This window comes from Bos grunniens, chromosome 19, assembly GCF_055505025.1.
Source record: "Bos grunniens cultivar Pamir isolate PY7600 chromosome 19, Bosgru_T2T1.0, whole genome shotgun sequence".
In the NCBI taxonomy this organism is placed as follows: domain Eukaryota; kingdom Metazoa; phylum Chordata; class Mammalia; order Artiodactyla; family Bovidae; genus Bos; species Bos grunniens.
In genome coordinates this window covers 53,363,152-53,377,103 of record NC_141183.1, presented here as the reverse complement: position 1 = coordinate 53,377,103, position 13,952 = coordinate 53,363,152, and the positions used below count along the sequence as shown (strand labels likewise).

The window sequence follows — 13,952 nt, the reverse complement described above, 5'->3', positions numbered from 1 at the left end:
GTACATAGGCTGCTGAGTTCTATTTTGAGTCCACATTTTAAGTGGTTAAAATGGTAAATTTTATGTTATATGTATTTAACCACAATTTAAAACCTTTTGTTTTGGTTTTTGGTCGCGCCTTATGGCATGTAGATGTGGGGTCTTCCTAGACCAGGGATAGAACCAGTGCTGCCTGCAGTGGCAGCGTGGACCTTCACCACTGGACTGCCAGCTAAGTCCAAAACCTCTTTTTAAAATATAGGAGAAACAACGGTTTGAGAGTAGAATGTTACCCTCCTTGAAGAACTGAAGAGAATATTTTGTGATAATACCTAGGGGAAGTATTTACTTATTAGCAAGTCAGTGGACTATTGCTTGTGAAGTGAAAGTCGCTCAGTCGTGTCCTACTCTTTGCAATCCCATACAGTCCATGGAATTCTCTAGGCCAGTATACTGGAGTGGGTAGCCTTTCCCTTCTCCAGGGGATCTTCCCAACCCAGGGATCAAACCCAGGTCTCCTGCATTGCAGGCAGATTTTTTACCAGCTAAGCCACAACGAAAGCCCAGGCTATAGATTAAACAGGGACAAAAAAGGAAAAAGGATGTCAATGCAATGTTGAGAAACAGAGAAACAGTGAAGATTCTCTCATCTGAACCCTTCATTTTATAAACGAAGAAGACAGTCTAAGTGACTTCCCTCTACTTCTATTTTCATTACTCTTGTTTTTATGTAGTTAGACCAAAGTTATACATGACATCAAAGCCAAAGAGAATCACACAGATGGGGGTAAAACCAACATTAAATGGAAAGTTGTTTTTTTTGTTTGTTTTAAATCTGCACTTAGTCCATTAAAAAATTCTCTCTGAATACAACCTGCTAGTACGGTACTGAAAAAAAGAAAATAAGAGGATTGAGATACGTGGCAGAAATTCTAGCCCTGGTCTCACTAACAGTTATGTGGCCTCCAGTATCTTCTGTCTCTCTGAGTCTCTCCTATTAAATGAGTTGGAAATCTACTCCCTTCCAACAATAAAATTCTATTATTTCATTATACTACAATAAAACAAGGTTTAATTTATCAAAATGTTAAAATTAAGAAAAGTGTTTCTTCTAATATATAAAAATTTGACATTTGAGTTTCAGATTTTAATGTCTGTATTAAAAACTAGCTTCTACTATTTTATTCCTAAACGAAAATGACTGTTGCTTCCGTTTCAGCTACATTGTTTCTGCAACATGCCCATTGTTCTTCCCAAACACCAAAACCCTATAAGCAATATTGCACTACTCAGAGCTATTTACACAGCAGAGACAATATCGATAGGGTTCTAGGATCTGGTAATAAACAGGGAAATTTTCAGTTACACTGTAGGAAATTTACTAACCAATTATGACAGCCTCCAAAACTCATTAGTGTCTCATTAATAGAACAAAATGATATTGCTGAACTTCATTCACAACCCTCCTCAGTTATAGATTAGCTTCTGGGAAGCCTTGAAAAACAGTGTAGTTGCTATTTAATTAGTTTTAGCTATCTGTCTTATTTTTAGACATGTTAGAATATTTAAAATAAAACGTGAAATTTTTTTTAAAGCCCAAGACATTCATATTTCATATTCACAGTTTTCCTCTAACTCAGTAATAAAAATAAATGGGAAAAGTTTTATATTAATCCCAAAAGTGATAAATAAAAATAGGCAATTTAGCTAGGAAAAGTCCATGGAAATCAATGTTCAAGTCCCAAAGACAACCAAATTACATCCTGACAATTGGATATCCTTGGAAACAGACTGTGGTTGTACAGAAGAAACCATACGAATAAGTAAAAGAACAATTTAGGAAATAATTTAGAGTTTTAAAGAGCATGCCCCGTATTTCACAAGTATATAACATTCTGTAGTACTGGTTTTTATATCCAGCTTAAAGCTTTAGATAAAAGGCACACTATATTACATACCACTAAAATATTTCACAGCAGGATACAACTGCAGTACAGTTTAAAAAATATTTCCTCTTTACAAGCAACCCACAGATTCCCACTGCCACAATAATGCTCCCTTTCAGAAGGACCAGCTCCAAACACATCCTCTTGTGAGAAAGCCTGTCTCAACAGTATCAAAACACAGGAAAACGAAGGTTCTTGCCTTCGTTGGTAAGAGGAGTTGGTAGAGGTATATTCTGGACTCAGTAGCTGAGCTTAGAAATACATTTTCCTCAGACACGTTTTAAGGGAGAATTAGCTATTTTAATACTCCTAGATCCAGGTTAGCTGTATTATCAACCAAAGAATCTACTTAAAGCATGCCTTTCCTTACATTCTCCTCTCTCCAATAAATTTAGAAACACCTTTATCTACTTTCATTTTTCTTTTCATGGTTAAGGCTTCTCGTTTCATGTCTTATATTACAATCATTTGTTTGCATGGTAGTATCCCCATTTTGATTTCAAGTCTCTTGCTGACAAGACCCATGTCTTTCCACTTTTATATCCCAAGTTTTTAACATACAGACTAATGTTCAATGACAAAAGGGAACAGATTAAAGTTCACTCACTTGAAAGAATAGCCTGGGAATCCAACCACCCTCTAAAGCCTGTTTTAAGAAGAAACATTTCAAGCTCTTAGCAAGTTGAGGGCCACTTCTAATGTCTACATAATCACAATTGTTTTGTTGTATATTTCTGCTAGAGAGCTATTATCCAGTCTCTTCCAGACAGAACAAACACATGTCTATGCTTGTCTGAAACAGAGAAGCAGCAATAGCAATATGCACAAGCACCCAGTTACAGACATGTTGTTTCAGGCAAATAACAATATCAAGGCAGAAGAAAGAGTGAAGTTTCAGGCGCATCAGTTCCTATTCTGCAGGTTTTTATGGGACAATTATGAGGGTAGTACACATAAGGCTGATTTTATCAGTTAAAGTATTCTATTGAATTTTTTTTAAGTTTTCAGAATCTTAGGTTATTTATGTTAACTGTACTATGGACATATACTGGACTACAAGGAACAGATTTTCATAATATATAGAATGAACCTGGTTTAGAAAAAACAGTTAAAAATACACCTACAACAGAAGCTAGAATATACAACAGTCTTTTTCTTAAATTATTTATTGTTTGGCTGTGGTGGGTCTTTTGTTGCTGTACTCGGACTTTCTCTAGTTGAGGCAAGTGGGGACTACCCTTCCTTGCAGGGTGCTGGCTTCTCATTGCGGTGGCTTCTCTTGCTGCAGAGCCCAGGCTCTAGGCACACAGGCTTCGGTAGTTGTAGCACGTGGGCTCACAAGTTGTGGCACACGGGCTTAGCTGCTCCTCGGCATGCGGAATCTTCCCAGACCAGGGCTCAAACCCGAGTCCCCTGTGGATTCTTAAACCACAGGATCACCAAGGAAGCCCCTACAACACAGTCTTAATTGTCATGGAATTGTTGGGTCTTTCTCTCCTTTTGCATATCTGTCTTCTAATTAAATTACAATGAATATGTATTACATGTATAATAACTATTTTTTTAAGTGTAACTATTAGCTCAGTGGTAAAGAATCCGCCTGCCATGGCAGAAGCCATAGGGTTGGATCCCTGGATTAGGAAGATCTCCGGGAGAAGACAGTGGCAACCCACTCCAGTATTCTTGCCTGGAGAATCCCGTGGACAGAGGAGCCTGGCTTAGAGTCCTTGCAGACACAAAGAGTTGGACACGATGGAGTGACTAAACACGCACGCACTCACATTCTGCATACTGTCACTCTTCACTTAAAGATCATTAGTTTCTCAATGCCTATGAAATTACTTTCAACTCTTAGTATGATTCTTCACAAAAAATTAACATTCTCTCCATATGTACATGTATAACTGATTCACTTTGCTGTACAGGGGAAACTAACGCAACACTGTAAATCAATAAATACTCCAATAAAATTTTTAAAAATTTAAATTTTCTCACTGAAACTTCGTATTTTACACCGCAGCCACACTGAATTTCACTGCTTTTTTTTTTTTTTTGGTTAATTTATGTTTTTCAATCACTTTATGTTGTTTTACTTTGGCTGCTCTGGGTCTGCCTTGTGGAACAAGGGTTCTAGAGCTTGGGAGCTTCTCTGGTTGCTGTGGGCAGAATGCCTTAGTTGTCCTGCAGCTTGTAGGATCTCAGTTCCCTGACCAGGGATGGAACCTGCATCTCCTGCATTGGAAGGCAGATTCTTAACCACTGGTCTACCTGGAAGTTGCCTTACTGTTATTTTTAAAAATCATTACTCTCTAGCAGCACCTGGTAAATAGCACGCTCTTCAGTTCAGTTCAGTTGCTCAGTCATGTCTGACTCTTTGCGACCCCATGGACTGCAGCACACCAGGCTTCCCTCTCCATCACCAATTCCTGGAGCTTACTCAAACTCATGTCCATCGAGTCGGTGATGTCTTAAATACATATTTATATGTAATATATAGAGAATAATATTGTGTAATGGGGCATAATATTGTTTTATATGTATATATCAAATATTCATGATATACTGTCTTCAGAGTATAAAGTCAGAATGTCATCAAATATGACAAAACAGGTACATTGCTAAATTGCAGACCACAATTAGAATAATGTAAATACCTACAGCAAAAACTTAGTATAATCTTGAGGGAATACATCTTTGGTAGCAATTTTTACACAATCTGTATAAAAGGATGCAAGATTAATGATGTCTCATCATTTAATGTCAAATCATTTGAACCTCTGAATAGCAGATATCCCGTGATCTTATTGGGGCAAGGTTCTATAAATCCCCACTTGATATTTGGCAATTTTATGGATCTGTCTACATTATTCTGGTGAGATGAAGCTCCTTGAAGGATCCATAGCCTAAGAAAAATAAATGAATAACTGTCACTGTAAAAATGTAGCTTGTCTTAGTGTCAACGATAAGGCAACAAAGTAGATTGCCAACTAAACGGAACCTGTGAACTCCTAAAGATTGGGGCCGAGGGGCTGAGTGCAGTATGTATGTTAAGTTCCAAGAGATAATCTGCTTTTTTTTTTTAATTAAAAAAAAAAAAAGTGATTGCTTTTGAGATCCAAATGCTAAGCATATTGCCTGAACACATAAAAAGCAAGATAACTATCCCTTCCTTTTCTTTTTAACTTTGATTTACAAACTCTTCTTGAAAACTTTTATCGTTAAGTATAGCTGATTTACAATGTTATGGTAGTTTCAGGTATACAGCAAAGTGAATCAGTTATACATATATTCACTTTATTTTTAGATTATTTTCCCATCTAGGCCATTACAAAGTATTGAGTTCCCCCTGCTATACAGCAAATTCTTATTAGTTATCTATTCTATATATTATAGTGTGTATATGACAATCCCAATCTCTCAATTTATCGCTTCCCTCTACCCTATCCCCTGGTAACCGTAAGTTTGTCATCTATATCTGTGACGACTTCTAATAAATTGTAGTCGTAAATTGTCCCTTCCCCAGGGAATAAAACAAAGGTTAAATCTGGATTTCTGAAAGTTTTCATAACAAATATGCTTTTATATAAGAGAGGAATCTCTTTTGAAGTTATCTTCTACCTCCTCCCACTCACCCAATACAAATATATTTGTCTGTATTATCTATGTACTGGGCTAAAAGACTATAGAAGACAGAGATTATATTTGTTCAGACACAGCATCTTGTGCTTCTTGCTTCATGTAGATTTTTTGTGATTTATGTCTCTCCTGATGGCTCATATATTAACCTTTGCTTAGCACAGTTCCTCATACACAGTAGATATAAGAAGTCATAACTGGTAATTATTTGACCAATAAATATGATAATCTAATGTACTCTGTTCATAACTGTATGAAAATGCATTCTGAAAGGGTGTTTGATACATAAAATACAGGACACTCAGTTAAACCTGAATCTCAGATAAACAATAAAAAAAATTTTCTAAGTACATCCCATGCAATATCTGGACATAACTATACTAAAAAATTTCCTATTGCCTATTTGAAATTCAAATTTAACGGGGCATCTTTTCTTTTTTCTTTGGCCAGACAGCTTGTAGGATTTCAGTTTTCAACCAGAGATTGAATCCAGGACCTTACACAGAATCTTTTTTTTTTTTTTTTATTGAAGGATAATTGCTTTACAGAATTTTGTTGTTTTCTGTCAAACCGCAACATGAATCAACCATAGGTATACAAATATCCCCTCCCTTTTGAACTTCCCTCCCATCTCCCTCCCCATCCCACCCCTCTAGGTTGATACAGAGCTCCTGTTTGAGTTTCCTGAGCCATACAGCAAATTCCCGTTGGCTATCTATTTTCCATACAGTAATATGTTTCCATGTTACTCTTTCCATGCATCTCACCCTCTCCTCCCCTCTCCCTGCGTCCAGAAGTCTATTCTCTATGTCTGTTTCTCCATTGCTGCCCTGCAAATAAATTCTTCAGTATCATTTTTCTAGATTCCGTATATATGTTAGAATACAATATTTATCTTTCTCTTTCTGACTTACTTCACTCTGTATAATAGGTTCTAGGTTCATCCACTTCATTAGAACTGACTCAAATGCATTTCTTTTTATGGCTGAGTAATATTCCATTGTGTATATGTACCACAGCTTCTTTATCCATTCATCTGTCGATGGGCATCTAGGTTTCTTCCATGTTCTAGCTACTGTAAACAGTGCTGCAATGAACAATGGGATACATGTGTCTCTTAATTTTGGTTTCCTCAGGGTATATGCCTAGGAGTGGGATTGCTGGGTCATTATGGTGCTTTTATTCCTAGTTTTTTAAGGAATCTCCATGCCGTCTTCCATAGTGGCTGTATCAATTTACATTCCCACCAACAGTGCAAGAGCGTTCCCTTTTGTCCAACCCTCTCTAGCATTTATTGTTTGTAGACTTTTGGATGTTGACCATTCTGACCTTTGTGAGGTAATATCTCATCGTAGTTTTGATTTGCATTTCTCTAATAATGAGCGATGTTGGTATAGATTCTGTGTGGCTTTGGAGAAATGTCTGTTTCCCAGTTTTTGACTGGGTTGTTTGTTTTTCTGGTATTGAGTTGTATAAGCTGCTTATATATTTCAGAAATTAATCCTTTGTCAGTTATTTCATTTGGAGAGCACGGAATCTTAACCACTGGCCCACCAGGAATTCCCAGACAATTTATATTTTCATTTACTAAGTCTGACAACCCTAAATTGAGGTATCCCTAAATGTCATCAAGCTCAGGACCAGAAAGAGAAACTTGCACAGCACCATCCCTTTACATGCTTTATCCTTGGTTACTCATTAAGGTCAAACACAATGTTTCTTTTACTCATGAGATAATATTAACACACAGCTAGACTACACTGCAGAAGGGAATGGCACCCCACTCCAGTGTTCTCACCTGGAGAATCCCATGGATGGAGGAGCCTGGTAGGCTACAGTCCATGGGGTCGCTAAGAGTCGGACACGACTGAGCGACTTCACTTTCACTTTTCACTTTCCTGCATTGGAGAAGGAAATGGCAACCCACTCCAGTGTTCTTGCCTGGAGAATCCCAGGGACGGCGGAGCCTGCTGGGCTGCTGTCTGTGGGGTCGCACAGAGTCGGACACGACTGAAGCGACTTGGCAGCAGCAGCAGACTACACTGCTAAAAATGGATGAGACAACATGCTAGCAAAAGAATATAGTAAGTTTTAAAATTCAAATGGCAGCCTAGATTAAAGCAACACACTTCAAAACTGTGGAACCTGAAACTCAGTGGCTTAAAAACAACAATAATTTATTCTCATGAATCTGCCGCTTGACTTGGGTTCAGGAGCTCTAGGCTGGGCTGAGTTGATGACTCTCTTCCTGACTGTAGTTCTGTGAGTCGCCTGGTAGGATTTCACTCCAGGTCACACATCCTCCTTGAACAGGCCTTATAAATAAATAGGGCAATAAAGACTACAGAACACAAAAATCAATATATAATGATTTGGTCAGAAGTCACTAAATTTCCCTCTAATTTACCCAAAACCAGAGACGTTTATATGGAAAATTTTTTAAAATTAAGGAACATAGGTTCATGATTACTACAGAACATGAATATTTATAATAATTTTAGATGTTTAGGAATGTTATAGAGTATGGTGAAGGTTTTCAACGTAATAGCTAGAATTTATTTTACTAGTTCTTCATCTCAACCCTCTTGCTCCCCATTTCAACCATCTCAACACTACTGAACCACGTGCAGCTTCCCCCCACGTGGGTAGCACCTCTGGACTTGAACACGCACTGTTTCCTTTGCCTGGAACATTTCCCGTTTCCTTCGCTGGCTAATCCCTACTCACCCTTCCAGTCTCAGATTATATCTTACCTCTAACAAGAAACCTTCCCCAGGTTAGGTGCCTCTTTCCAATGTACCTCCCGGAACTAGAACTACTGAGCCCATGTGCTGCGACTCCTGTAGCCTACACCCCTATGCTCCACAACTGTGAGAAGCCGCCACGTGCGGCAAGAGAGAAAGCTCATGCAAAGCAATGGAGACCAGTACAGTCAATAATAAATAGACAAATAAAAATTTGGAAAAATGAGAACAAAACAATGAACCAAGGACTTTTAAAATGCTATACATTAAGATAAATTAGAAGTATAACCTTCTGAAATTAATTAAGAATAAATTTTATCTAGGATATTCTTTTTAAAAAATATTTCTTTATTCATTTGGCTGCACCAGGTCTTAGTCGCAAGGCATAGACTCATCAATCTTTGTTGCGGTATATAGTATCTTTAATTTCAGCATGTGGGATTTAGTTCCCTGACCAGGGATCAAACTCAGACCCACTGCATTGAGAGTGCAGAATCGTCGCCTCTGGACCACCAGGGAAGTCCGTATCTGGGATATTCTTAATGATGAATCTTTGCTTATGTTTGACTAACAAAGTTTTTTGTTTGTTTTAAAACTTTTACTTTGCTCCAAGGAAGAAGAAAAGTTTTCAAATTAGCAGTTTTGTCTTTTAGTCCCTCCCCATGTAATATCTTTCATTATTAAAATATACAAAATTCTGGGACTTCCCTGGACGTCCACTGGTTAAGACTCTGCACTTGCACTGCAGGGGGCACAGGTTCAGTCCCACATGCCAGGCAGCATAAGACAAACAAACAAAACACAAACTTCTACCCGCTGCTCTAAGAGCCCACTAGTGAATAGCAGGAAATTAAAACCAAAGAAGAGGAAAACGGCTACACTTGAAGCCAGGTAAGGTAATTCAGAAAGAGATTTTATAAATAAAATTTAGAATTAAGTGGTTTTATGTGAGCAATCGTGTTCTTCATCCCCTACAAATAATGTCCTTGTATTCATCCCTATCATCTCAGGTATCTTTCTTTCCTGTTATCTATTCTCCTAGCCATCTTTTAAGGATATTTGCTTAACACCTTAATTTTTTTCTGAAATTCAATGTATTTACAACACACATTATATAATTACTGTTCTTGTTCTACTTTTAAGATACAGAACACCAAGAGAAATCACACTAGGCTATAAAAGAAATTAAGTAAGACCTGTATCAGAAGGGTATCAGAAGAATGTTCATGTATCAGAAGACTCAATATTGTTAAGACAGTGAGAAAGCAAATAGATAAAATTCAAGGACTTTTGTATTAATACAAAGACAAAACTCAATTTAAAAGTAGGCAAAAGATTTTAACATATATTCACTAAAGATATACCAACTTCAAACAAGCACATGAAAAGATGTTCAACATCATTAACCATTAAGGAAACACAAATTAGGACTATGATGAGATACCACTACACACTTACTAGAATGGCTAAAATGAAGGCTGACAATATTAACTAAATCTTGGTGAGGATTTGGAGAAACTGGAACCCTAAGACAGAGCTTTGAAAAAGATTTTAGCAGTTTCTTATAAGATCATACTTTTATGATGCTACCCAACAGAAACAAAAACATTATGTCCATAAAAGACTTGTATTATAATGTTTAAACAACTTTATTCATAATAGACAAAATCTGGAAATAACATCACGGGCATAATCTGGTGAACAGATAAATAATTTCTGATATTCTAAACAACAGAATGCTACTCATCAATAAAAATGGTGCAACTACTAATACATACATAAAATATGGGTGAATCTTAAAAGCATCATGCTAAGTGCAAAAAGCCAGACACAAAAGACTTGAAGCTTTGTGTATATAATTTCATTTTTATGAACTTCTAGGAAAGGCAAAACTGGAGATTGGTGGTTGCCAGAGAGTTTGGGAGGAGGTTTATTGCAAAGGGTTATAAGAGTAATTTTTATGGCATATCATAACTGTGGCAGTAGTTACATGACTATACATGTGTCAAAACTCATCAAACTGTACAACTAGAACTGTTGAGTTTTACTCTATGTAAATTATATCTCAAACTGATTACAAAAACAGAAATGATGGATTCACATTTTATTGTATCTCACAATTACAAAAAGAACCTTAAAACATGCATTCTAAAGTTTTAAACTCAAGCATTTACTACTAAACAATACACAAAATTAACACCAATTAAGATGAGGCAGGTTACCAGAGGAAATATACAACAGAGATTGTTTTCATCACTTACTAATTCATCTTCAAACTCAATAAAACCTGAGAGTAGGCAGAACCTATCCAAATCTATAACAGAAAGAATCAAATAACAAAGTACTACGTGTTTAGACAAGTCATAATGACGATAGCTATAAAATGTGTTCTCTCGATGTGGTTCATAATGCATTACAGTGGTGAATTTTTAATTATTTGAAAACTTATTTTTTCAAATTATTACTTTCTAAAACATATACTCTTGGTAATATAGTTTTCAGCAACACAGGTTACAGTAAATTACTCACAGACACTGAAGATGTAAGGCAAGAATCAAAATTCTGGTGTATGTTCTGCTTTCAGATGCTTTGACAATACTATTGCACTGCTAGCTGTAAAGTACAGTAGTGCAATAAAGTCAGAGCATTCGTTAGCAGTAATAGGTAGGAAAGACATAAAAGCATCCTGCATCAGTTGAAGCTTCAGCGTGAGAATACAAAGAAGGGTTGCCACTTTGGACAGAAGACATCCAAACCCTAAGAACATTTATATCAATGTCAAAAAAAAAAAGACTAGGCTTTAAATATCAAGGTGGTATTTTTTTTACGACTAACCTATGATTAATACTCAAACTGAACCATGCGCAGATATAGAAAGGGATTTTGTAAATAAATCATAAGCTGTATAAGTTACTAACATGGGTGTTGCTAATACCTTAGAACCGGTATTAACAGAACAGCTTATAATTACTACTAAGGCAAAGTTGTGAAAATATTTCTGTTCTGCTGAGAAGTGTTGGTTAGTGCCCCCATAGCAACTGACTGATGAACTGCCACACAAAACAGTAAGATTACCAAAGAAAACAAATGAAAAGTAAAATAAGTTTCCCAATTTCTATAAACCCAATCTATCTCTCTGGAATCTAAACTACAATACAAAAAGCATTTGCCTATCTCAAGAATTTACAGACTTTCAGGAAATCAATGTCATTAAACATGATACTGTTAGCACTACTTAACTGAATGCTATGAAAGGGGATTTTAAAATTTCAGTTAACCCCTAAAACATCTTAAATATAAGATTTCCTTCAAGCTGAGAAAAATCAAAGAGAAAATAATAATGGGAGGAGAAGACTCTTGAGATTGAAGAATCAGATTTCCTTGTATTCTAGCCAATTAACATCCTAACCTTTTAAATGGTAAGAAACCATTCAGATGTCCACCCAGAAATAGAATAATATCATAGTATCATAATACCTTTTGTGCATAATCACTAGCCTTATCACAAAAGAAGGACACTAGACAAATAACACTAAAGCAAAAAGTGAAGGGAAGAAAGTTAGAGAACAAAGATTACCCTACAATGAGCTTATTCCTCCATTAATAATGAGGATTGATGCAAAACACTTTCCATTATTTTTAACCAACCTTCCCTTAAGTGATCCAGGTCATCTACTTGGTTGGATTGAGCCTAAGAAATGAACATAAATTCAGGACAGCTGGAACATGAGTGTCTTGACCTCAAATCCTAGGTCACATTATCTCAGATATTAGAGTATTTCAACTCTGCTAGCCAAGCTTCAGGCTTTTAAAACAGTATTTAAAAATAAATGTTTAATTTTCTGAATCAGGAGTTAAAACCCTGGGGGGGGAGGGGAGATGAGGATACTTGTCTCAAAAATTAAATACTTTTTTTTCAAACTTAGATAATATGTATTCTATTTCATTTATTAAATATTCAACATTGATTCCTCAACAAATCCATTATAAAACCAAAAATCAGAGGATTACACAGGAAATCATTTACCTTTAGAATCTTAGAAAATAAACCATTCACAGATAAAACATTTTTTTCTAAAAGCACATGGCAAATCTAAATATGAGCTATCCTATTTTATACTACCTAATCAGTACAAAACAATAATAATACAACTATAACAGTTCAAATACAATTTTTGAACAATTTTGTTTCCGTGATTATGGAAACAAAGAATTTGAACAGCAAAAAAAGTTATGACTCAGTTAAAAGGGATTCAAGAAGACTTGCTTTCTTCTCTTTCTCTCATAAAAAGAACTTTAAAAAACTACATCATTCAAACATCTAAAAGTTTAAATTAAGAGTCTGGCTACCTCATAGTTTTCTAAAACCTATTTTTTTCAAGATGTACACATCATTGTTTTCCCCTTAAAATAATGTGTTCAATCTAAACCATGTCCTGTGAGACTATTGACTCTAATGCAAAGTCAGAAAAGACTTCATTGGTACCTCAAAATTAAAAGCCAACTTGAAGGGGAAAAAAAACTGTTAAAAGCACAATTAGTATCATTTAGCTCCTTACAATTAGGCAGAAATATCCATCTGGAGGAGGAAAAAACTAGGATTTTTTTTTAAAAGACCGTTAACAATAAGAATTAACAAACTTTTAACTAAAAGTTCATTTATTACAGATTTGGAAAGCTGCATTAAATTCTACCTTCTTTGCTGCCAGTTCTCGCCTTCCCAATTTCCACACCCACCCAAAAAAAATCAGAAGCAACTGAAAGCAAATGAAAGTTGGTTTTGTATTAATATATTAGAGGCACTTCAATTCATTATTACATCAGAAGAAAACGATAATAAGATCTATCAAGGTCAAGGTCTCGCATTTTCTGGAGGTGGGAATGGGGGTGAGGATGGTACAGTTTTTCTTCAAAGACCACTACATGTTTTGGATATTAAGGAGATCCAAGGTTGAGCTCGGGGAGGGTAGCACAGGTACAAACGATACTTTAGGATAACGCCAGGGAATGGCAGGGAGAAGAGGAGCGGATTGTGACGGAGATTTTGGCTTTTTTACTTAACCTTGTTATTTTTAACAACAAAAAAAAAAACGAACAGGAGATCAATCAACGATGGGTGCGTCCTGCAAATTCCACATTTTAAAGGAAACCAGCCCAATCCGAACACTCGTAATGCAGTGGGGGGTGTGGGGGGCGGGGGGTAGACAGAACAAGGGAACTAAGGAAAAAGCGCGGGCGATCAAGCCACTAGTCAACTAATGGGAGGGAGAGCATAAAGAGGACAAGTGAGGGAAGGATCCAAAAGAAAAAACTAGGACAAGCCCTCCAGTTTGGCGCCTTCGAACAAGCCTAGCAGCAGCGGGAGTCCTTTCCAATTATTCGCCCCCGCCCCCTACATTCACAATGAATGAAGCTAGGCAACTCCAGAGCACCGGTGCAATCCACATCCCAATCCCGCCCGCGTTCCAGCAAAGGAGCTCGTGGTTCAGATTCCCAAGGCTCACACCTCTCCCCCACCGAAGGGCCAAACTGGTCTAGGAGCTTCTTCAGCCGCCAAGTTGTGCACGCGAGTAGAGCATCCTTTCTCAGACTTGTTCAGCCTGCTTCGGGCTGAATGTGAACGCTTCAGCCCTAAAGAGATTTCTCT

General features: G+C 36.8%; 1 protein-coding gene across 6 annotated transcripts in view; it reads right to left on the bottom strand.

Annotated features, from left to right (window-relative positions):
- SKA2 (spindle and kinetochore associated complex subunit 2) overlaps positions 1–13,952 on the bottom strand; it is a 31,060-nt gene that overhangs the window by 16,614 nt on the left and 494 nt on the right. For 2 of the 6 annotated variants that reach the window (XM_086360643.1, XM_086360648.1), the window contains exon 2: positions 6,476–6,648. The exons of 2 other annotated variants lie outside the window; for them this stretch is intronic. In XM_086360643.1, the coding sequence (XP_086216769.1) occupies positions 6,476–6,562 (87 nt within the window). In that variant the 5' untranslated portion in view covers positions 6,563–6,648. Of the gene's footprint in view, positions 1–6,475; positions 6,649–7,359; positions 7,607–13,952 lie in introns of all 6 variants that reach the window. 2 more of the 6 variants (XM_086360645.1, XM_086360646.1) reach the window with 2 other exon arrangements.